The sequence below is a fragment of the Bos taurus genome, chromosome 17, assembly GCF_002263795.3.
Source record: "Bos taurus isolate L1 Dominette 01449 registration number 42190680 breed Hereford chromosome 17, ARS-UCD2.0, whole genome shotgun sequence".
NCBI classification, from domain to species: domain Eukaryota; kingdom Metazoa; phylum Chordata; class Mammalia; order Artiodactyla; family Bovidae; genus Bos; species Bos taurus.
The window spans coordinates 62,219,293-62,244,171 of NC_037344.1; the positions used below are offsets into that span (position 1 = coordinate 62,219,293).

Here is a 24,879-nt window from a genome sequence, read left to right on the forward strand (position 1 = left end):
TCCATCCAAACTGCCAGCTCCGGGATGTCAGTGGATAAACAACTCTCCATTGTCAAATCAAATGATCAACATGAGGCCCTCAGGCTATGGACCTACCAGCAGCATTTAAATGATAACATGTGTCCTTTAAGCAATATGAGTGGACCTAGAAAGAGTCATGATGAACAGGGAAGCCTGGCATACTGCAGTCCATGGGGTCACAGAGAGTCAGACATGACTGAGTGACTGAACTGAACTGAACTGAAAGAAGTAAATTAGTCAGAGAAGGAGAAATATCATATGACATCCCTTTTATGTGGAATCTAAAATGATACAAGTGAACTTACAAAGCAGAAACAGACTCACAGACTTTGTAAAGGAACTTATAGTTGCCAGGGGAAAAGTTAGGGGTGAAAGGATAGTTAGGGAGTTTGATATGGACATGTACACCCTGCTGTATTTAAAATAGGTAACCAACAAGGACCTGCTATAGCACATGGAACTCTGCTCAATGTTATGCGGCAGCCTGGATGGGAGGGGAGTTTGAGGGTGAATGGATACATGTATATTTACCACTGAATCCTTTCCTATTCACCTGAAACTATCACAGCATTGTTAATCTGCTATACCCCAATACAAAATAAAAAGTTAAAAAACAGAAACAAAAAAGGTAATGGGTGTGTTCTGACTTACTTTTTAAAAGAATAACTGTCTGCTGGGTGGAAAATAGGCTCTTGTGTGAGACAAGACCAGTTAAAAACTTTTGAAGTTGTCTAGGAGGGGGTGATGGTAATTTGCAGTGCACTGGAGAGTTGAAAGTGGTGGTAATGGGTTACATTTTGGGTATGTATTGAAGGTAGGGCCAAGAGAATTCGTAGATGCCCTGAGTTTGTGATGCTGAAAGCTCAGCTTCCCTGTACACTGATGCCAAATCAAATCTCAAAGACAGAGTTTTGGGTGAAGTAGAGACGAGAAGCTTTATTGCTTTGGCAGGCAAAGGCGAACACAGTGAGCTAATGCCCTCAATACCAAGTGTCTTAACTTGGGGAAGATAGTGACAAGCTTTATAGTAATTGTTCAAAGAGGGCATGATCAGCTCATGGGCATTCTTCTAGTGGGTTGACGGTGAGGTAGGTAGGAGTCCACATCATCAACCTTCAGGTCCAACTCATCTGGTGTCTACATGCTATAGGCAATATGCCATCATTAATCATTAACTTCTCCTACCTCGAGAGGGCTTCAATATCTTCAAAATAGCTCAAAGATACTGTTGTATGTATCCTTTGATGGGGAAACAGGACCTTGCCCCAAGGCTGCTCTTGACTGTTTTTCCTTGGTCTCTCATTCCCACCCTTCCCTAATAAGCAACTGTTCGAATCTGTCCATTGGAACTCAGGGAAGGTCATGGAAGCTGACAGAAGGCTGTTTCCTGTCATCAAAGCAATGGGGGACACCAAGGCCTTGTGCCCAGGAGCCCTACAGGGCCCTGCACTGTACCATTTGTAGAGTAAAAGTCCTCTAGAAATACATTCTTCTCTTGGTTTTCAGGGCAACACTCTCTCTTGGTGGTACCCCTACCACACTGGCCAATATTTCTCTCACTTCTTTCCTGAATTCTCCTCATCTCATCACCATCTACACAGAGGGCACCTTGGGGCTTAGTCCTCACTGGGTCCTCGGATCTCTTCCCTTCTCTAGCTGTGCTTGCTCCCTTGGCAGTGTCACCTGGTCCCATTGCTTGGAATATCATCTGAACACTGACAACCATCACATATAGAGAAGTCTGGCTGACTTCTCTCTTGAATTCCAGACTCAATCATCTTACTGCCAAGCTGACATGGCCACATGGGTGTTTAATGGGCATCTCAAACTGAATGTGTCTGGTGCGTGCTTTCTCCACACTCATCCGCATCTCAATAAAGGGCAACTCTCTTCTTGCAGTTGCTCAGGGAAAGCTACTGGAACCATCCTTCCTTTCTGCCTGTCTCTCACTCTCTTTGTCTGTTCCATCAGCAAATCCTTGTAGCTCTACCTTACAGTATACCCAAATTCCAGCCTCTTCTCATCACTGTCACTACAGCCATCCTCCTAAAAGCTTCCAATATTGTCCACTTGGCAAATCACAGGAGTCTCTAAGGGTTCTCTGCTTCTGCCTTTCCCCTGTCCCTGCCTGTTCCTGACTGCCATAGCAGATGGGGTTATCCTTCAGTGCTCCTCAGCTCTGTTTACTCCTTTGCTAAAACCCTTCCCTGCTTCCCATCTCCGCTGAAATAAAAACATAATTCTTTTCCAAGTCTTCATGTGTCTGGTCTCCTCTCAGCCCGCATACTACTCTCTGTGATGCTCACTGTGTCCAGATATACTGACCTCCGTGCTGTTCTTCAAACATGCCAGGCATGCTCCCATTTCAAGGCCTTTTCACTTAGAGTTCCCTCCCCCTGGTTTGCTCTTCCCCCTGATACCCGAGCTTCTTCCCTCACTTTCTGCATGTCTCTCCTCCAGTATCGCCTTATCAGACAGGACTTCTCTGACCGTTGGCCTGAAATAGCATTCTATGCTAATAGCATTACTCTTGTTCCCTTTGCATTCATGGCATTCCATCACACACATCACAGCCTGGCACATTGTGTAGTTTTCTGTTTATTTGTGTCAGTTTTGTAAGTTTTAAAATTTTCAAAAAAATAATAAAAATTTCATGGGATCAGAGACTTTATCTTATTGACTACCATTTCCACAGTAATAGAACAGTTCATGGATGAAGACTCAGTAGCAGCCAAATGAATGACTGAATGAATGTGCGATTAGAGGCGGCGGCAACAAGTCTCATTTTCTGATTAAAATTAGACGTCTGTAGAAAGCATCAAGCTTGGCTAGCAAGCTGTCCTGGGCCATTTACATGCTAAAGATTGAGGTTAGTCAGAAGAGGGAGGAAGCTGGAGCCCTTGATTAGAATCCAATAAGCAAGATTACTTTGAATGCCACCATGATCTTGAGAAAAACAATAAAGTCCCCATCACTCTTACCCATAACTGCACCCAAGGCAGTGACTGCCACACTAGCCAGATCTTGTGCCTCACTCCCAGAGATGTACGATTGAGTAGGGGAAATAGAATACGTTTGCAGATGGTGATATGGTAGGTCAGAATGCCATTGATGTAAAGGAAATTCAGTATAATGACTTGATAGTGGCTAAATCATATCATTGCTGAATAGCTTAGAATTAACAATACTGTCTTACATCCATCATCACATTTGATTTTAGATTATCTCAGCATTTATTTGAGCACCTGCTGTATGCCAGGTACTGCACTAGATACCATCACTTATGTGATCTAACTGAACCTCCCAGTCACGCTGTGTGGTTGAGAACCCTTTGTGTGGTTATCCAACTGAGGAGGAAACCCAGGCCTGAGGTTAGTGAAGTTCCACATCTCAGACCAATCAGCCAAAAAGTAACACTTGGGACTTGGGAACGTGGAATATGGAAGCCCCCTCAATCAGAAGAAAGGCAATATTATCCTTTATGAAAAGGCTGTTTTTCACTCTCAGAAATTTTTTCCTGGTTGGATTTGTTAGGCTTGAAGAACACAAGGCCTGAAGCCTATACAGCACTCATGCTCTTAGCTCCAAGGAGAAGAAGGGAGTTCTGACAGTGCTTAGGAAAGCTATCCTACTCTTTTCTCTTAATGCTTGAGTGGTTTTGGAAACACAACTGTTATAGCTGTTATATACTGTTATAGCTGTTATTAGCTGCTATAAAGACAGCTAATGGGACAATAAAATTGATTAAAAATGGTATCTGTTCTTGGAAAAACTCTAGTGTAAGACTAATAGATTATATAAAATGTAAATTCTTCAATGCAGACTCAGTAGTTGGGGGAATTTAACATATATATATATATATATATATATATAATTTTATTGCAGCAGTTTAAGTTCTCCAATAGAGATTTCTGTCTGTGAGCTTTCCTTAGATCATGAAGGTCAGTTACCTCAAAGTTGAAATGCATTCTCATTTTTAAAAAGCAAAGAATTAATCGGTACCTTTTGCTTTATTTGGCATATTTATTTTCATTTCTGTATTTTTATAGTGACATAATTTATCCATGGAATGGTAAAGGATGGCTTTAGGTAGATAAAGATGGCTTTGGCCAGTGGAAGACATGAGGGAGAGCAGCTTTTTCTCCTGTTGCCTGGCACTGACATTATGTCTTTTTCGTTTCTACTTTTCATGTGAAATCATCTGCAGCCAGCTCGTGATTGTTAGATGACTGAAAATGCTTTACTGGGAGAAATTGTAGTTTTGGAGTTTATTCCTTTTGTATGCTACATGGTTTTCTTTCTGTTTCCCTGCCAACACAAGAGTATGTCCAGAATTTGAGATTCTAAGAACATGTTCCGTGAGTAAAAACACATTTCTCGCTCTCCAGGTACCTTGGAAACTTCACTTGACCATAAGGATGCATATATGCTCCTTGTTCTACAGAAAACAACCACTTGATGATCTGTTTCAGGCTGACTTTCTTATAGGCTGTTCCTAAGAGTATCCTCAAAGGGAACCCATGTTTTCATTTTCAAAAAATGGAGGTATGCAGGAGCAGTTTCAAGAGCCTCACTGGAGCTGTGACATTTACCAGCTTATTAGGGGAAGGGAAAGGTAAGGTCATTCAGTAGAAACAAGGCTATGATCAAAAGCCCAGAGTGGAAAGTGACCGCGGTATGTAGTGAAGACAGAGGTTCTTCCTCTTTGACATAGCAATATGAGGAAATACTTGTTTTCAAAAGTCATGGGAGACAGTGGTTGGAAACGGACAGGAGGTTGCAATTGTCACAATCCTTTAACGTTCCACCAAGTGTATATTTTCTGCCCTAGATAATGGGGGCAGGGTCCAGGGAGCCCTGGGGGTGAGAGGGGCAATGCGAGTTCCTGAACTCCAGGCTGGCAATAAAATCAGTCTGGGGAATCAGAGGCCTGATGTTAGATTGGCCAGGAAGATATTTTATAGCAATGAAATAGTCATGAGGTTGCAAACACTTGGTCAGTCATGATTCCACGTCTGATGTTTTCTTTTTAAATATTTTAAAAAATATTTTCTACCTGAGAGAAGAGTCACCATGGGTGTGTTATTCACAGAGTGATTCGTTACCCTCATGTATTTCATTCCGGCATAACCTCCTTACATAACCTCCTATGTAAGACTTTCATAATTGTATTGAATAACAAAAGTGGTATTGGATTGGTCTTTCCTATTCTTCCCTCCTGCACAGAATTTTAAAACTGAATGTCCAGAAGCATGGGGAATTTTATTTTTAAAGAGTCAGCCATTTGTAATCATCCTTGAAGGAAACCTGCTCTGGGTTTTGAGAAAACCTTTTGATGAGCGCATTTGCCCAAAGGAAACACCAAAATTGTACTCTGAACTTATGTTAGTAAACACAAGAAGGTTTTTTTTTTTTAATTTTTAATACATTTTCAAAAAATTTTGCAAACTAATATAAAACTTTATTTTGTGCAGAATCACATCCCTGTGAGGTTGATGATATCACCTGTGTTTATAAATCTTTTTTTTTTTCCTTCAGCTGGGCCCAGAGAAGAGAGTGGAATTTGACTTCAGGTTATGAGGACATTCCCAAAAGCACTCTTACATGAACAAGAAGAGAGGTCAAGTTAGGGATATCCAAAGAGAGAACCTATCCAAGTCTCCCTGTGAGTGTTAATACTGGCTACATCAAAATTTCACTGTAATTTCCCTCTTCCTCCCTCCCTGCCAGCCCAGAGCCTGAACGTGGCTACGCTTTGCAAAGCTAAGGAAGGGCTTCGATCCCCACTGGCCACAGGGAGCACAGGGAGGACAACAGCCACCCAGGGAAGGCAGATAAAGGATAGCAAGAAGTCACTGTCAGAATTTGCTGGGGCAGTGACTGGCTAGGTCATGAGTCACTGCCAACACAGGTTATTGGAAAGTGTAAGCAGGCATTTCTCAGAGTCCCCCAAACTAAATGGGCCAGAGAGTACACTTAGCAGAGGCAGTCACACAAAATACAGAACATTGCACCTTGAACCTGGAGATTTCCAAAGCGAGTTACCCTATCTTCTCTCTCCTGCACACATTAAAACTGGTCACTTCTCTCCTATAGTCTACCCTAAAGAGCTTTGGCCTTCAATGCCGAGACTGTGGAGTTTCCATGCATTTTAAGATTCACCTGACAACTTATAAATCTGTTCATTTTTTTTTAATCATTCTTTCAGAAGAAGTTTATTTAAAGGGCTTTCCTAACCTTTGTTTCCTGCCTTTAACGTGGTCTTGTAAACGTGAGGGTTGGTTGTAAAGACAGCAACTAAAAATTTTAAAATAATCTATACAGCTTTTGTATTTGCTAAATTTTGTTGTCAAATATTGTGAAATCCTAAGTAGGTTTTATTGATTGATTTTCAATTATCTACCTGACTTTTGGTTTTTAAAGGACACCTTTAAGTTAGCTAAGCATAATTACCCTAAATCAGGATTCCCTTCTATTTCTTCAGTTTTTTAAAAAAGACTATGCTTACTAGGTTTTATTATAGTCATCAGCCTGTGCACTTAGGAAGGTTACCACTTCTGTTCTGCACTGGAATGCTTCTCAGCAGAAATCCTCCACATCTTTTTCAGAAGTCTCTAATGACAGGTTTACCTTTGGAGGCCTTCAGTTACCCAGTTTCACCCTTGTTCTCAAAGCCACTACCAACTAATAGTGTGCTTTCACATGAATCTTGACCTGGCATACGATGTCTGTTGCTATTGCTAAGTCACTTCAGTCGTGTCCAACTCTGTGTGACCCCATAGACAGCAGCCCACCAGGCTCTCCCATCCCTGGGATTCTCCAGGCAAGAACACTGGAGTGGGTTGCCATTTCCTTCTCCAGTGCGTGAAAGTGAAAAATGAAAGTGAAGTCGCTCAGTCATGTCCGACTCTTAGCGACCCCATGGACTGCAGCCTTCCAGGCTCCTCCATCCATGGAATTTTCCAGGCAAGAGTACTGGAGTGGGGTGCCATTGCCTTCTCCGATACAATGTCTAGAGATTTGATTACCAGCAAATCTTGTGGTCTGGAAATTTACATAACTGAAGGCTTGAATTTGGATTTTGCTCTGAAGTTTGGTTTTGTTCCACCAAAAGTAATTAGCATCAGCTTCTTGAAAGCCTAAACCAGGTTTTACCCTTCTTTTGTTTGCTTTTTTCCCACTCACATAGGAGTGGGCAGTTAGAAGAGGGATTCAGCAACTGTACCATCAAAAACTGATGCTCGGAAACTTTCCCAAGGCTGAGAATACTTAACCTGTAGCAACACAGCACCTGAGAAAGGTTTCAGTTGTGCTCTGTCTAGGAACTAGCAAGAGTATCCAGTTACATTACCATCTTATTTTAGGGTTGGCTCTGGTGAAGTCATTCACTTGGTCAACGTTTCCTGAGAACCTAAGGTGATCTGGGCCCTCAGAGCTGAAAAGGGCATAAACCTATCACTCCATGATGGCAGAATGTAATAAGGGAAAGGATTCTTTCATCAATAATAACTACACAGTGTGGCAAGTTCATGATAGAGATTAACATTGATTTATAAGGCTTCTGTTTCATTAGAGTCACTGAGAAGGAAGTCACATCCTGGGCAATTAAGGATATATCAGTTGTCTTCCCTCTCACTTTTTTTTTTTCACTAAAGGAAAAGGCTCATGAGGTAGTAGAGAATGTAGACTGTCATCCTTGGGCAGAATGCAGTCCAGTTCTAGGGCAAAACTCTCTGATCTCTAGTTCTTCATGGACAAGATGGAGGTCTGATAGGGTAGCTGGGATGATTAAGAATTAATGTAAAGTATATAGCACAGTGTCTTGCACAGAATGGGTAATGTTATGTAATACATGCTTGGTGTTCTCTTTATACACAATTGACTCCCCTCCAAAGCTCTATTTGTTTGGACTATCAGTCGACAATATATTAATTTAAAAATGAAATGAGAAATAAATATAATAAGTGAAGTAGAAAAACAGAAAGAAAAAAGAATAATCAATACTTCCAGCTGAACTCCACGCTGAACAAGATTGCTTAGGTTGCTTCCTTTCCCCCATGCACCCAGACACAGGGTGATCAGACCTCTCTGGATCAAATGTAGCTTCCTCTAAAGCAAACTGGAAGAAACAGGTAATAGGCTCCATAAAGTCCATAAAAGCTATAGTGGTACTTTATCTGAAAACAAACATTTATTTACTTTTTCATTTAAACATTTTTATTTAATGAATAAGGACGTCCCTGGTGGCTCAGATGGTAAAGTGTCTGTATACAATGTGGGATACCCGGGTTTGATCCCTGGGTTGGGAAGAACCCCTGGAGAAGGAAATGGCGACCCCCTCCAGTACCCTTGCCTGGAAAATCCCATGGATGGAAGAGCCTGGTAGGCTACAGTCCATGGGGTCGCAAAGAGTCGGACATTATATTAATGAATATACTTCTAAAAGCAAATTAGGTGAACAAATCATATAAATAACTTTCTTAACATAATATGTAATAGTGAATGAGGTGAAAAAACAAAGATAGCAGTGTGTGTACACACACACACACCTGCATGTGCACACGCACACACAGATAAGATCTTAGGTCAAGCAAAGTAGACACGATACGACATTCCCTGGAAAACAGAGGAAGTCAAATTTGCCATACTAAGAAGAGACATTGATAAGAATAATCCATGAGAAAAGTGTAATTTAAATGAGTTTCATGAAATGTGAAAATGGGAAAAAGTAGTAAAACATTGTCTTTTCGATAACTTTACACATGTACATATAATCAATTACTAAAATAATTTCCTTCTAAACAAGAAAATCCCTCCTCCCACATCTGGACATTTGTGCAGACCATAGAGTCCGAAACAGAGCCTGTGCAACTGTCAGTGCCCACAGCACGTTGCCCAGCTGACCTCCTTCCTACCCAACGTATCGAGAGTTTGCAATGTTAGCACTTCTTCCTAGCACTACTCATTTTCTGCCCCTGGTTCTTCCACTTATCTGACTGCCTCCTCTATTTGAACAGCTTCTTCTTCGGATTCTTCGAGGTCCTCTTGTGAGCACTGTGACATATCCTTTCTAGCCCGAAAACTGGCAGCAATAACTAGAGCTAAAAATATTGCTAAGAGAAAAAGGGGGACTATATACAGTATCTTGTCAAGGCTCTGGCTTTCATCTTTATTTTCACTGTTTCTGTGAAAATTAACAACCTCTGAATCATGACTTTTGCTTTCTTCTTCACTTGGATTATTGTCGATACTGTCCCTTGGTTTACCAGAGGAGCCACTGTCCACACTACCCCCATTTCCAGGAGTTTTGCAGTCGGGGGGCGCATAGCCATCCTCACAATGGCAGTGCCTAAAATTGTTGCAAACTCCTTTCCCGTTACACAGTTCTGTTGTCTCACAGTTGTACCCAAGTGAGGTGTAATCAGTACACAAGTGATTCATGCAGACTTTGTGTGGGGCACAGAGAGTGCCAGTGTGTGCATCTCCATCATCAGGGACATCAGCAGTGCCATAGGCATCCATGCTCCAGCACCAGTCATCTTTGTGAGCGACCTGGATCAGTGTTTGATTGGGTTTAAGTTGTGGTATCTCTCTAACATTTGTACATATAAGTTTGCCACAAAATATGTTATCATCTGCACACTTCAGATATGTTAACCTCGGTGAGCTGGTGGTACCACAGTTTCCAAACCGGTCCCCTCTTGTGTTCATTGAAACATAACACATTTCTGGGGCAGACCTTGCAGGGGATCCGTATATATCCATGCATTGATTGTCAGGGTTCTTACACCGACCTCCAGCACAGTAGTGAATTCTGTCACACATGGTACCATCTAGCTTATAGCTGTCTCTGGGACATTCTCCCGAGGAACCATTACAATACTCTGGGAGGTCACACTCTCCCAGAGCAGCACGGCACATGAATCCCTGGTATCTCAGGCGACATTTATCACAGCAGAGTCCATCACTACATTCTGCATGCTCTCTCAGCTGACATCTGGTGTCACAGCATGGGTGCCTTTCACAGTTAGAACCACAGTCACACTGCTCAGGTCCTTCTACAATGCCATCGCCACAGCGGGAAGCCCTCCGTAAGCGGCCTTTGTGCCCAGGCTTGTTGAACAGGCAGGCCCCCTTGTGTTCCCAGAGGAACCGGTGGAAGAAGTCAGAGCTGCAGTTGCTGAAGCCACTTTCTTTAGTGATGTTTTCACGCATGAGGCAGAAGGGCCGGTCTTTACACATGCAAGCCGGATGGTCGTGCTGAATACCCAAGTTGTGTCCGAGCTCATGGACCATGAGCGCTGCAAACAGGAGGACATCCTCGTGGTGGAAGGATTCCACGGCTGCCGCAAAATCACTGGAGCAGGCACCACTGAGAAATGCCTGCCCCGTATCCTCTCTAGGATGCTGTCCCACGATCATGTGGGCAACATCATGCTTCACACGATGGAAGAGCTTCTCTTGTCTCCAGCTGTTGAAATTCCTGAGTGCAACTTGCAGGTCCACGGGGACCTCTGTGAGGTCCCCCTCCGTCCAAATCTCCATTCCAGCCAGCACCACCTCTGTGTTTATTCCCCTTGTGAAGCTGTTGGCCAGAGCGATGATGTCCATTACTCTCTGGACTGTCTGATTGACGTCACTGCCCCACATTTGGAACCGCTGGTTGTTGACCACCACAAACATCTCCACGTACTTGGTATGTGACCACAAGTCGGATGGCACCTGCCAGCTGTGAGGCTTGCCGCTCTCTGGTCGCCGGCTGGTGGACGCCACTTGGCTGTCTTTGGACGTGACGCCACAGGAGACTCGAGCTTCGTGGGCCATGGCGTACAACAGGTGTTCAAACCGTTTGGAAGAGTGCACGGGCTCAAGGCCATAGGATTTTCCCTCCTTAATCAGGAGGCCCCTGAGGCCTGAACAGGTGTTGACAGAAACAAAAGAACCTGGGACTCCTTCTATGTAGCCTTCGTAGTGACAGTCCCGCGAGATGAGAGGCATTTCTTGCCCCAGGATGCCATCGTGGTAGCTGAAGACTGGGAAGTTATCCACAAAGTAGTCTGTCTTCAGCGTCAGGTGAATCAGCTGCCTCTGGCCCTGCATAAATAGCACATAGGAGAGCTTTTCCACTTGGTCTTCCCTTCCTTCCACTGTCAGACTCTTGGGAATGACTACTTCATAGGAAGAGTGATATGGTGAGCCCAGGTCACAGTACAGGCTTGGCAGAGAAATCAGTACCAAGAACAACAGGATCCCCAACCTGGCACATGAAAGTCCTGGCACCAGGGCCAGCCTCAAGCCCTTCATGTGAGGAGCCCAAGTTTGAAGCACTCTGATAGCCTCAGACAGAGCCAGTTGCCTTTTCCATAGAGAAGGCAGTACAGAGGCAGAGTCTCTCACAGATGCTGCCACTGACATGGCCCTAGTGAATCAGTTGATGATGCAGGGCTTGTGTCCAGCAGCAGCAGCAGCTCTCCCTGACACACAGACCCTCTGCCACAGGTACTCACTTCAGATCTATGCTGGCTGCACGCAGGGCGGCTCTTGCCTGCCTCTCAGAGGTCAGCCTCTGGCTGTGTCCTTTCTAGTCTTTTGGATCTCTCTGTTATGCTTCAAATAGTCTTTTCTCTGTGACTTCCCTCCACACCCTCAACTCCAGTGGTTAAGGTCTTCCTGACGTTAGGAAGAGCTGTAATCATGAAGAGGGACTGCAGACTCTAAAATGCAAGACTGTACCTTGAGAAAGGAAACAAAACCTCCATGTCTTCTTGAGTTGGACCGCATGGAACACCCCTCCCCCACTCTCCCATCGTCCGTTGCTCAGCTGACTCCTAATGTTCTAGACCAGGAGGCTTGGACGTCTTCAGGGGGCACGCTCCATTGCCCGTTTCCTCTCTCCTAAAGCTCTTGTTCTGTATCACATGGAGATTGTAACTAGATGTAACATGGCATTATAGATGCGATGCACAACAGACCAATCTGTTAGATAAAGCCAGTGTGGTACCTGCCTTGTGCCCCCAGATAGATAAACCCCAGTGTGCTGGTCACCCGTGGGACAAATGACATTCCCTACTTTTAAGAAAACATCATCAGCATTCAGTTTCTCAAGTTGTGTTTCTAACACAGTGTGTATTTATGACACTAAAAGTGTGTATGGGAGATGCCAGCAGAGCAGTCTCCCCGTTGTGCAGTTATCATGGGAACCTTGGTGGTAAGTATCTCCAGACCTATTACCATTCTTGGGCTGGTCTTGGCAGAGCAGTATCTTAAGACCATGCCTGTTGAAGACTAGGAATCCTGAAGTCTCCCCTGTGTTTGTATATGACTTCCATGTGTTCAGTGGCCACTTCTGTTTGTTCCTCCTTATACACTCTCCCAGGTCTAGAAGAGTGCTTGTTCAAGAGTAGACGAACAAGAATTATTGAATGACTAAATAGCTCCCAGGTATGGTTGCTGTGGTGTCTCACTTGCTGTATCTTCTGTGTTTCTACTTGGCTTCGTGCCTGCCCTGAATATCTGTAAATGTCTTCAGAAAAACGCACGAAAACCTTGCTGGCACAGACATGATCTCAAAATGTACTTCTTTCTACGTTTTGCTGTCCAGTTCACTCTCCTAATTTCTTCTGGCCTCATATTTCACTGAGAAAAATATTAACAGAAGCAATCAAAAGGATGCCTCCACATATGAACATTAGCTGAGTCCACCACCTGTATCTAAATGCTCCCCCCACTATCGTGAATAAATTGTCCTTGCTCCCGTCTAAGACCAATCCTTTTACTTGTGTGTGGGGTGTCCTTCCCTTTTAATTTCTCATGGACTTCATTCACTCTTACCTTTCTCCCTTCTCTCTTTTACATTTAGGCATCTGTTTGTCCGCTGGATCCAGTCTTACTATTTGCTGTAATTTCTCGCCTTTATAAAACCATCCCTCTCAGCCCACAGCACCTTCCAGTCACCATCTAGTTTCTCCTTTTCTGTTTTACAGTGAAATTCTTTGAAACAGTGTAGAGACATTCTGTTCCAGTTTGTACCACTCCTTTCTTTATTTTCTCAAACGTTTTTTATTTTGATACGAACACAGTCACAAAATATGCATAGAGCATAAATGTGCTTTCAGTGAATTAGTATTAAATGAAAAAGGCAATACCTTTGATCTCACATATCTGAGGTTCCACAAATAGCCAAGTTCATGGAGACAGAACGTAGAATACAGGTTACCCTGCGTAGGGAAGTAGAGGAATGGGGAGTTCTTGCAGACTTTCAGTTTAGGATGATGAAAAATTCTGGAAGTGGGTATTGATGATGGTGGCACAACAACATGAATGAACTTAATACCAGTGAACTGTGCACTTCAAAATGGTTAAGATGGTTAATTTAATATTGTGTGTATTTTACTGAAAAAGAGAGAAATAGCAAGGAAGGGAGGGAGGGTGAGAGAGAGAAACAGCTGTGTTAAGTACAGCCCTGATGAGGTAATCAGTACTTTTAGCTTCTTAGAAGTCACCTGCGTGCCATTGCCAATCTCATGCCCTCCTGCTTCAGAGAGATCATGATCTTGTCATATATGATACCTACTTCCTCATCTTCTTTATTATTTTTGCTTCCTAAATGTGTGCATCCTCAAATTATATCATTTTACTTTAGTTGTCTTTTAATAACAGCTTTATTGAGATATAAAGTCACATACCAGAATGCTCATCCTTTAAAGTGTACAATTCAGTGGTTTGTAGTATGATCGAAAAGTTATGCAGTCATCACCACAAGCAATTTTGGAACATTTTCCTCATGCCAAAATAAAACTCCCATGTCCATTAGCAGTCGCTCTCCACTCTCTGCTCCCTGCAGCCCCTGGTCACCACTACTCTCCTTCCTATCTCTATGATTTTGTCTATTCTTGACAATCCATAGCAATGGATTCCTATATTATAGTTGTAGTCCTCTGTGGTTGGCTTATTTCACCTCACATAAAGCTTTCAAAGCCGTATCATAGCAGATACCAATAGTTTATTTCCTTTGGGCAAAATAACATTTTTTTAATATTGATATATCATAGTTTTTGATTCATCAATTATGAACATCATGTGAATGCAGAGTTCCAAAGAATAGCAAGAAGAGATAAGAAAGCCTTCCTAAGCAATCAGTGCAAAGAAATGTAGAGATCTCTTCAAGAAAATTAGAGATACCGAGGGAACATTTCATGCAAAGATGGGCTTGATAAAGAACAGAAATGGTATGGACCTAACAGATGTCAGAAGATATTAAGAAGAGGTGGCAAGAATACACAGAAGAACTGTACAAAAAGATGTCCCCGACCAAGATAATCACGATGGTGTGATCACTCACCTAGAGCCGGACATCCTGGAATGTGAAGTCAAGTGGGCCTTAGAAAGCATCACTAAGAACAAAGCTAGTAGAGGTGATGGAATTCCAGTTGAGCTATTTGAAATCCTGAAAGATGATGCTGTGAAAGTGCTGCACTCAATATGCCAGCAAATTTGGAAAACTCAGCAGTGGCCACAGGACTGGAAAAGGTCAGTCTTCATTCCAAAGAAAGGCAATGGCAACGAATGCTCAAACTACCACACAATTGCACTCATCTCACAAGCTAGTCAAGTAATGCTCAAAATTCTCCAAGCCAGGCTTCAGCAATACGTGAACCGTGAACTTCCAGATGTTCAAGCTGGTTTTAGAAAAGGCAGAGGAACCAGAGATCAAATTGCCAACATCCGCTGGATCATGGAAAAAGCAAGAGAGTTCCAGAAAAACATCTATTTCTGCTTTACTGACTATGCCAAAGCCTTTGACTGTGTGGATCACAACATACTGTGGAAAATTCTGAAAGAGATGGGAATACCAGACCACCTGACCTGCCTCTTGAGAAACCTATATGCAAGTCAGGAAGCAACAGTTAGAACTGGACATGGAACAACAGACTGGTTCCAAATAGGAAAAGGAGTACGTCAAGGCTGTATATTGTCACCCCGCTTATTTAACTCATATGCAGAGTACATCATGAGAAACGCTAGGCTTGAAGAAGCACAAGCTGGAATCAAGATTGCCGGGAGAAATATCAATAACCTCAGATATGCAGATGACACCACCCTTATGGCAGAAAGTGAAGAGGAACTCAAAAGCCTCTTGATGAAAGTGAAAGAGGAGAGTGTAAAAGTTGGCTTAAAGCTCAACATTCAGAAAACGAAGATCATGGCATCTGGTCCCATCAGTTCATGAGAAATAGATGGGGAAACAGTGGAAACAGTGTCAGACTTTATTTTGGGGGGGGGCTCCAAAATCACTGCAGATGGTGACTGCAGCCATGAAATTAAAAGACGCTTACTCCTTGGGAGGAAAGTTATGACCAACCTAGACATTACTTTGCCAACAAAGGTCCGTCTAGTCAAGGCTATGGTTTTTCCAGTAGTCATGTGTGGAAGTGAGAGTTGGACTGTGAAGAAAGCTGAGCGCCGAAGAATCGATGCTTTTGAACTGTGGTGCTGGAGAAGACTCTTGAGAGTCCCTTGGACTGCAAGGAGATGCAGCCAGTCCATCCTAAAGGAGATCAGCCCTGGGTGGTTCTTTGGAAGGACTGATGCTGAAGCTGAAGCTCCAATACTTTGTCCACCTGATGCGAAGAACTCACTCGTTGGAGAAGACCCTGATGCTGGGAAAGATTGAAGGCGGGAGGAGAAGGGGACGACAGAGGATGAGATGGTTGGATGGCGTCGTCAGCTCAATGGACATGAGTTTGAACAAGCTCCGGGAGTTGGCTGATTGACAAGGAAGCCTGGCGTGCTGCAGTCCATGAGGTTGCAACTTAGCGACTGAGTAACAACAACAACCGCTCACATAATTTGCCCTTTTAAAACAGGGTGTCTTGTTGAGTTGTAAGAGTTCTAAATGTTTCATGGGTACTAGCTGACCTCCGTCGGTATGTAATTTACAAATGTTTTCTCCGATTCTGTGGGCTTTTGCACTTTCTCAATGGTTACCTCTTAGAGTGGAAAATTATCTCATTTTTTTCTTTGGATTTTTTTCATTCTGTTAAAACATTCAGAATATAAAATTTTCCATTTTAACCAATTTTAAGTGTACACGTCAGTGGTACTAAGTAACGTCCCTGGTGTGCTACGTTCAGTTCAGTTCAGTCGCTCAGTTGTGTCCGACTCTTTGCGGCCCCGTGAACCGCAGCACGCCAGGTCTCCCTGTCCATCACCAACTCCCGGAGTCCACCCAAACCCATGTCCATTGAGTCGGTGATACCATCCAACCATTTCATCCTCTGTCGTCCCCTTCTCCTGCCCTCAATCTTTCCCAGCATCGGGGTCTTTTCAAATGAGTCAGCTCTTCACATCAGGTGGCCAAAGTATTGGAGTTTCAGCTTCAACATCAGTCCTACCAATGAACACCCAGGACTGATCTCCTTTAGGATGGACTGGTTGGATCTCCTTGCAGTCCAAGGGACTCTCAAGAGTCTTCTGCAGCACCACAGTTCAAAAGCATCAATTCTTACCACTGTCCATCTCCAGGACTCTTTTCGTTATGTAAAAATGAAACTATACTCATTAAAGTATAAATCCCCATTATCTTCTTTCCCTTCGCCCCTAGCAACCTCTATCCTACTTTCTGTCTGTATGATTTTACTACACAAGTACATCATTTAAGTGGAATCTGACAGTATTTGTCTTCTTGCGACAAGCTTATTTCACTTAGCATAATGTCCTCAAGATCCATCCATGTTGTGGCAGTTTGCAGACTTTCCTCTTTTTTATGGGTGAATAATATTCCATTGTATGTACAGCCCACCTTTCGCTTCTCCATTCACCCCTCTGTGGGCACTCAGGTTGCTTCCACATTTTAGCTGTTGTGAATAATGCTGCTCTGAACATTACATGTATGGACATACAAAGCTCTCTTTGGGATCCTGCTTTGCATCCTTCTGGGCTTATACCTAGAAGTGAACTTGCTGGATCACATGGTCATTCTATTTTTAATATCTTTCAGGAGCTACCATACCATTCCACAGCAGCTGTAGCATTTTACCTTCCCACCAGTAGGGCACAAGTGTTCCAGTTTTCTCCACCTCCTCTCCAACATTGTTCTTTTCTGTTTTCTTTTGTTTTTGTAGTGGTCATGCTAATGGATATGAGGTGGCATCTCATTGTAGTTCAGCTTGACATTTCCCTAAGGATGCGTGACATCGAGCATCTTTTCATATGCGAAAGGTCATTTGTGTATCTTCTTTGGAGAAATTTCCATTTGAGTCCTTTGCCCATGTTTTGAATCAGGCTGTGTGGTTTTTTGTTGTTGAGTTTTAGGAGTTTTCGCTATGTATTTTGGATAGTAGTTCCTTATCAGATATATGATTGGCAACTATTTTCTCTCATTCTGTGGGTGGCCTTTTCACTCTGTGAATATATAGTAATTTTGGATGCACAAAATTTAAGTATTTTCCTAAAGTCCATCTTGTCTGTTTTTCTTCGGTTTCTGTGCTTTTGGTGTCATAGCTGAGAAACCTTTGCCAAATCCAGTGCCGTGAAACTTTTGCCTTACGCTTTCTCCTATGAGGTTTATAGGAACACAGGTTTCCTGAATGGGGATTCTCCAGGAGCCTGCCAGACACGCAAACTAGTAGTCATGCTATGGGTAGGCTTTTGAGGGAGCTCCAGACCGTTCTGTCCATTCTACCAGGCTGCCTGTTTTCACAGCCGTTGCAGTTGAGACGATGCAGTTGAGCTGTACTTGAGATGACTCGTGGGCACCTGAGGAGACGGCTATGGGAGTTGGGTAGTTAAAAGTTCACACACCTCACTGCTCTCACCAAGATTGAGCTGTTTTGTTGTTGTATGACCTAGACAGTTTCCACACTTGCAAAAAAGTTGACTGTGACTGTTTTTGCCAGTGTTACCACTGCTTTTGTGGAGGAGGGGGCTTCTGTAGACCCTTATTTTGACCTTTTGGAAGTGCTTCCCATTTCCCCTCTTCACTTGATATGAAGCCAGATGAATGCAGTGTTAATGCAAAGCCTCTTTAGTTCCACAGTAGTATTTAAGCTTCCTAGGTGCTTTTGTGTGCCACTGTGATTCATTCCTTTCCGTTGCTGTACTCCTCTGTTTCTCTGTGTGGATCTGTCACAATTTAACGTCCATTGTATTATCTGTGAATACAACGTGGAGTTCTTTTGGAATACTGTGAACTATGCTTCTGTGTCCATTATTATCTAGTCAGAGGATGCAGATGTCAGGGTAGAAAGGTCAAGGGTATTCAGTATATGCTATTTCAAAGTGGCTGCCAGTTTACATTTCTAAAGCAATTGATGAATTTCCACTGTTCCGTGGTAATACTTGGAATTTCCTTCTTCTGCAATCAGTCTTGTGAGTGTATAGTGATATCTCTCTACGGCTAGATAAGCTGCATTTCTCTGAATACTAAAGAGATTGGACACCTTCACAAATGGGTTCGGGCCCATCTTTTGCATTTTGACTCCACTGGAATAAGCTTTCACCCCCATGCATCCATCCAAACTGCCAGCTCCGGAATGTCAGTGGATAAACAACTCTCCGTTGTCAAATCAAATGATCAACATGGGGCCCTCAGGCTATGGACCTACCAGCAACTTTTAAAGATAATGGGTGGGTTCTGACTTGCTTTTTAAAAGAATCACTCTGTCTGCTGGGTGGAAAATAGACTACTTTGGGAGCAGAGAGGTCAGGTAAATACTTGTGCATTTGTCTAGGAGACAGTGATGGTGATACAGGCTCCACTCCTTACCAACTCTAGAGCAGAACTCTCCAGACTCTGTTTCTTTGTATTCACGATGGACTCTCATATTGTGCACGGGAGGATGAAATTAAGGGTGCGTGTAGAGTACTTAGCACCGTGTCAGTGATGTTACGTGTGCTTGGGGGTATTGCTAGGGGTAGAGCATCTGACTGCACACACTGTCTTGCGTAGAGTTGGTGATGTTACATGTGCTTTGTTCTCTCTTTACACACAGTTGACCCCACTCCAAAGCTCTGTTTCTTTAGACTGTCAATCAGCAATATATTAACTTAAAAATCAGAAATAAACATAAGTGGAAAAACAGAAAAAAAAAATCAATAATTATTAATTCCAGCTGAACTCCACTCTAGACTAGGTTGTCTCTTGCCTCAGTGCTCTCCTTCCCTCATGCACCACCCCCATGCATCCAAGGTGATCAGATCCCCCTGGAGCAGATGTAGCCCCTTCTAAGAGAGCCGCAAAATAAAGAAGCCCCAAGGACTAGGCACTATGGAGTCTGAAGTGATGCTTCTTAAAATAGCTTTTTATTTAAAATCATTTCCTATTCATGAATAGTAATTGTTGAAGCAAATTAGATTACTGAACAGATAACATTCTTTAAATAATACGTATGAGTGGGATGAATGATCCTGTGATAATCTTAGGTGCAAATAATAGTGTATATCAAACAGTGCAGATGGAAGATAGTATGCTGTGAACAGTAATTTCAGGTCAGAAATTGGCCCAACTAAAAGATGACATTGATAAGTATGATTCATGAGGAGAACTTACATAAAATTGTTTCGTGAAATGGGAAAAAAGCGAAAGTGTAGAATATTTTACATATGAGTTCACATATGAATATATAACCAAATTAATAAAATGAATACTGAAAACCTTGTCATCCTGTTCCTATGTTGTTATGTTTCTATAGACTATCCCTGTCAAAGTTACAGGGTCCATCAGTTGTCACTTCACCTTTGCTTCTGTGAGTGCCTTATTCCCACTCAGTGCTTGAGACATTTGATACTTTTGAATTCTTCCTCCAGTACACTTCTGCCTTTGGTTATCCTTGTCCTTCACCTGCTGCCTCTTATGATGCTGGCTGTCCTGGTGGTGAGGCCTCCGGTGGGGGCGCCTCCGGTGGGGGGGGCGCCTCCGGTGGGGGGGGTACCGGTGCGGGTGCCTCCGGTGGGGGCGCCTCCGGTGGGGGGGGCGCCGGTGCGGGTGCCTCCGGTGGGGGTGCCTCCGGTGGCGGTGCCTCCAGTGGGGGTGGCGCCTGTGTGGGTCCCTCTGGTGGGGGTGCCTCTGGTGGGGGTGCCTCTGGTGGGGGTGGTGCCTGTGTGGGTCCCTCTGATGTGGGTGCTTCCGGAGGTGGTGCCCCTGGCGGCGATGGCTCTGGTGGCGGGCCCTGCTCTGGTGGCGGGCCCTGTTCTGGTGGGGGATCCTGCTCTGGTGGGGGGCCCCCTTCTGACCCCTCTTGTATCCCCACTGGGAGGAGCTCCATTATGAATACCTCACTACTGGTTTCCTCTGTAGTCTCATCTGAGATACCCCCTGGGGTCTCTACTGATTCAATTCCAGTCCTGAGGCTAATAAATAGTATTGCAATTATCAAAAGTACTAAAAGTAGTGAAGGGACTATGAAAACAACGTTGCCAATACCTTGAATCTCATAACTGCGTCTCTTTGGAGTTTCACTTTCACCTCCACTTGAAAGCTGAATTGATATCCTAGGAGGACCACTGTCTACACTACCACCTTCTCCTGGATCTTTGCAGTCGGGGGGCGCATAGCCATCCTCACAGTGGCAGTGCCTAAAATTGTTGCAAACTCCTTTCCCGTTACACAGTTCTGTTGTCTCACAGTTGTACCCAAGTGAGGTGTAATCAGTACACAAGTGATTCATGCAGACTTTGTGTGGGGCACAGAGAGTGCCAGTGTGTGCATCTCCATCATCAGGGACATCAGCAGTGCCATAGGCATCCATGCTCCAGCACCAGTCATCTTTGTGAGCGACCTGGATCAGTGTATGATTGGGTTTGAGTTGTGGTATCTCTCTAACATTTGTACATATAAGTTTGCCACAAAATATGTTATCATCTGCACACTTCAGATATGTTAACCTCGGTGAGCTGGTGGTACCACAGTTTCCAAACCGGTCCCCTCTTGTGTTCATTGAAACGTAACACATTTCTGGGGCAGACCTTGCAGGGGACCCGTATATATCCATGCATTGATTGTCAGGGTTCTTACACCGACCTCCAGCACAGTAGTGAATTCTGTCACACATGGTACCATCTAGCTTATAGCTGTCTCTGGGACATTCTCCCGAGGAACCATTACAATACTCTGGGAGGTCACACTCTCCCAGAGCAGCACGGCACATGAATCCCTGGTATCTCAGGCGACATTTATCACAGCAGAGTCCATCACTACATTCTGCATGCTCTCTCAGCTGACATCTGGTGTCACAGCATGGGTGCCTTTCACAGTTAGAACCACAGTCACACTGCTCAGGTCCTTCTACAATGCCATCGCCACAGCGGGAAGCCCTCCGTAAGCGGCCTTTGTGCCCAGGCTTGTTGAACAGGCAGGCCCCCTTGTGTTCCCAGAGGAACCGGTGGAAGAAGTCAGAGCTGCAGTTGCTGAAGCCACTTTCTTTAGTGATGTTTTCACGCATGAGGCAGAAGGGCCGGTCTTTACAGATGCAGGCCGGATGGTCGTGCCGAATACCCAAGTTGTGTCCGAGCTCATGGACCATGAGCGCTGCAAACAGGAGGACATCCTCGTGGTGGAAGGATTCCACGGCTGCCGCAAAATCACTGGAGCAGGCACCACTGAGAAATGCCTGCCCCGTATCCTCTCTAGGATGCTGTCCCACGATCATGTGGGCAACATCATGCTTCACACGATGGAAGAGCTTCTCTTGTCTCCAGCTGTTGAAATTCCTGAGTGCAACTTGCAGGTCCACGGGGACCTCTGTGAGGTCCCCCTCCGTCCAAATCTCCATTCCAGCCAGCACCACCTCTGTGTTTATTCCCCTTGTGAAGCTGTTGGCCAGAGCGATGATGTCCATTACTCTCTGGACTGTCTGATTGACGTCACTGCCCCACATTTGGAACCGCTGGTTGTTGACCACGACAAACATCTCCACGTACTTGGTATGTGACCACAAGTCGGATGGCACCTGCCAGCTGTGAGGCTTGCCGCTCTCTGGTCGCCGGCTGGTGGACGCCACTTGGCTGTCTTTGGACGTGACGCCACAGGAGACTCGAGCTTCGTGGGCCATGGCGTACAACAGGTGTTCAAACCGTTTGGAAGAGTGCACGGGCTCAAGGCCATAGGATTTTCCCTCCTTAATCAGGAGGCCCCTGAGGCCTGAACAGGTGTTGACAGAAACAAAAGAACCTGGGACTCCTTCTATGTAGCCTTCGTAGTGACAGTCCCGCGAGATGAGAGGCATTTCTTGCCCCAGGATGCCATCGTGGTAGCTGAAGACCGGGAAGTTATCCACAAAGTAGTCTGTCTTCAGCGTCAGGTGAATCAGCTGCCTCTGGCCCTGCATAAATAGCACATAGGAGAGCTTTTCCACTTGGTCTTCCCTTCCTTCCACTGTCAGACTCTTGGGAATGACTACTTCATAGGAAGAGTGATATGGTGAGCCCAGGTCACAGTACAGGCTTGGCAGAGAAATCAGTACCAAGAACAACAGGATCCCCAACCTGGCACATGAAAGTCCTGGCACCAGGGCCAGCCTCAAGCCCTTCATGTGAGGAGCCCAAGTTTGAAGCACTCTGATAGCCTCAAACATAGCCAGTTGCCTTTTCCATAGAGAAGGCAGTACAGAGGCAGAGTCTCTCACAGACGCTGCCACTGACATGGCCCTAGTGAATCAGTTGATGATGCAGGGCTTGTGTCCAGCAGCAGCAGCAGCTCTCCCTGACACACAGACCCTCTGCCACAGGTACTCACTTCAGATCTATTCTGGCTGCATGCAGGGCGGCTCTTGCCTGCCTCTCAGAGGTCAGCCTCTGGCTGTGTCCTTTCTAGTCTTTTGGATCTCTCTGTTATGCTTCAAATAGTCTTTTCTCTGTGACTTCCCTCCACACCCTCAACTCCAGTGGTTAAGGTCTTCCTGACGTTAGGAAGAGCTGTAATCATGAAGAGGGACTGCAGACTCTAAAATGCAAGACTGTACCTTGAGAAAGGAAACAAAACCTCCATGTCTTCTTGAGTTGGACCGCATGGAACACCCCTCCCCCACTCTCCCATCGTCCGTTGCTCAGCTGACTCCTAATGTTCTAGACCAGGAGGCTTGGACGTCTTCAGGGGGCACGCTCCATTGCCCGTTTCCTCTCTCCTAAAGCTCTTGTTCTGTATCACATGGAGATTGTAACTAGATGTAACATGGCATTATAGATGCGATGCACAACAGACCAATCTGTTAGATAAAGCCAGTGTGGTACCTGCCTTGTGCCCCCAGATAGATAAACCCCAGTGTGCTGGTCACCCGTGGGACAAATGACATTCCCTACTTTTAAGAAAACATCATCAGCATTCAGTTTCTCAAGTTGTGTTTCTAACACAGTGTGTATTTATGACACTAAAAGTGTGTATGGGAGATGCCAGCAGAGCAGTCTCCCCGTTGTGCAGTTATCATGGGAACCTTGGTGGTAAGTATCTCCAGACCTATTACCATTCTTGGGCTGGTCTTGGCAGAGCAGTATCTTAAGACCATGCCTGTTGAAGACTAGGAATCCTGAAGTCTCCCCTGTGTTTGTATATGACTTCCATGTGTTCAGTGGCCACTTCTGTTTGTTCCTCCTTATACACTCTCCCAGGTCTAGAAGAGTGCTTGTTCAAGAGTAGACGAACAAGAATTATTGAATGACTATATAGCTCCCAGGTATGGTTGCTGTGGTGTCTCACTTGCTGTATCTTCTGTGTTTCTACTCGGCTTCGTGCCTGCCCTGAATATCTGTAAATGTCTTCAGAAAAACGCACGAAAACCTTGCTGGCACAGACATGATCTCAAAATGTACTTCTTTGTACGTTTTGCTGTCCAGTTCACTCTCCTAATTTCTTCTGGCCTCATATTTCACTGAGAAAAATATTAATAGAAGCAATCAAAAGGATGCCTCCACATATAAACACTAGCTGAGTCCACCACCTGTATCTAAATGCTCCCCCCACTATCGTGAATAAATTGTCCTTGCTCCCGTCTAAGACCAATCCTTTTACTTGTGTGTGAGGTATCCTTCCCTTTTAATTTCTCATAGACTTCATTCATTCTTACCTTTCTCCCTTCTCTCTTTTACATCTTGGGCATCTGTTTGTCTGCTGGATCCAGTCTTACTATTTGCTGTAATTTCTCACCTTTATAAAAACCATCCCTCTCAGCCCACAGCACCTTCCAGTCACCATCTAGTTTCTCCTTTTCTGTTTTACAGTGAAATTCTTTGAAACAGTGTAGAGACATTCTGTTCCAGTTTGTACCACTCCTTTCTTTATTTTCTCAAATGTTTTTTATTTTGATCCTAACACAGTCACAAAATATGCATAGAGCATATATGTGCTTTTCAGTGAATTAGTATTAAATAAAATGAGAAAGGCAGTACCTTTGATCTCACATATCTGAGGTTCCACAAATAGCCAAGGTCATGGAGACAGAACGTAGAATACAGGTTACCCTGGGTAGGGAAGTAGAGGAATGGGGAGTTCTTGCAGACTTTCAGTTTAGGATGATGAAAAATTCTGGAAGTGGGTATTGACGATGGTGGCACAACAACATGAATGAACTTAATACCAGTGAACTGTGCACTTCAAAATGGTTAAGATGGTTAATTTAATATTGTGTGTATTTTACTGAAAAAGAGAAATAGCAAGGAAGGGAGGGAGGGTGAGAGAGAGAAACAGCTGTGTTAAGTACAGCCCTGATGAGGTAATCAGTACTTTTAGCTTCTTAGAAGTCACCTGCGTGCCATTGCCAATCTCATGCCCTCCTGCTTCAGAGAGATCATGATCTTGTCTTTTATGATACCTACTTCCTCATCTTCTTTATTATTTTTGCTTCCTAAATGTGTGCATCCTCAAATTGT

The 24,879-nt window shown here is 44.2% G+C and overlaps 3 protein-coding genes across 4 annotated transcripts in view; 1 reads left to right on the forward strand and 2 right to left on the reverse strand.

Annotated features, from left to right (window-relative positions):
- TMEM116 (transmembrane protein 116) overlaps window positions 1-24,879 on the forward strand; it is a 136,640-nt gene that overhangs the window by 77,051 nt on the left and 34,710 nt on the right. The gene's annotated exons all lie outside the window — the stretch shown is intronic.
- ADAM1A (a disintegrin and metallopeptidase domain 1a) lies at window positions 9,010-11,778 on the reverse strand. Its single transcript, NM_001206472.2, has one exon. The coding sequence runs from the start codon at window positions 11,434-11,436 to the stop codon at window positions 9,010-9,012; it is 2,427 nt and encodes an 808-aa protein (NP_001193401.1). The 5' UTR covers window positions 11,437-11,778.
- LOC112442048 (disintegrin and metalloproteinase domain-containing protein 1a-like) lies at window positions 19,302-24,741 on the reverse strand. Of its 2 annotated transcripts, XM_024977768.2 has the most exons (2): window positions 22,980-24,741; window positions 19,302-22,340 (listed from the first exon to the last, which is right to left on the reverse strand). In XM_024977768.2, the coding sequence occupies exons 1-2, from the start codon at window positions 23,025-23,027 to the stop codon at window positions 19,872-19,874; spliced, it is 2,517 nt and encodes an 838-aa protein (XP_024833536.1). In that variant the 5' UTR covers window positions 23,028-24,741; the 3' UTR covers window positions 19,302-19,871. The 2 variants fall into 2 exon arrangements, with proteins under 2 accessions (XP_024833536.1, XP_024833535.1); XM_024977767.2 differs by having other exon boundaries at window positions 19,302-24,741.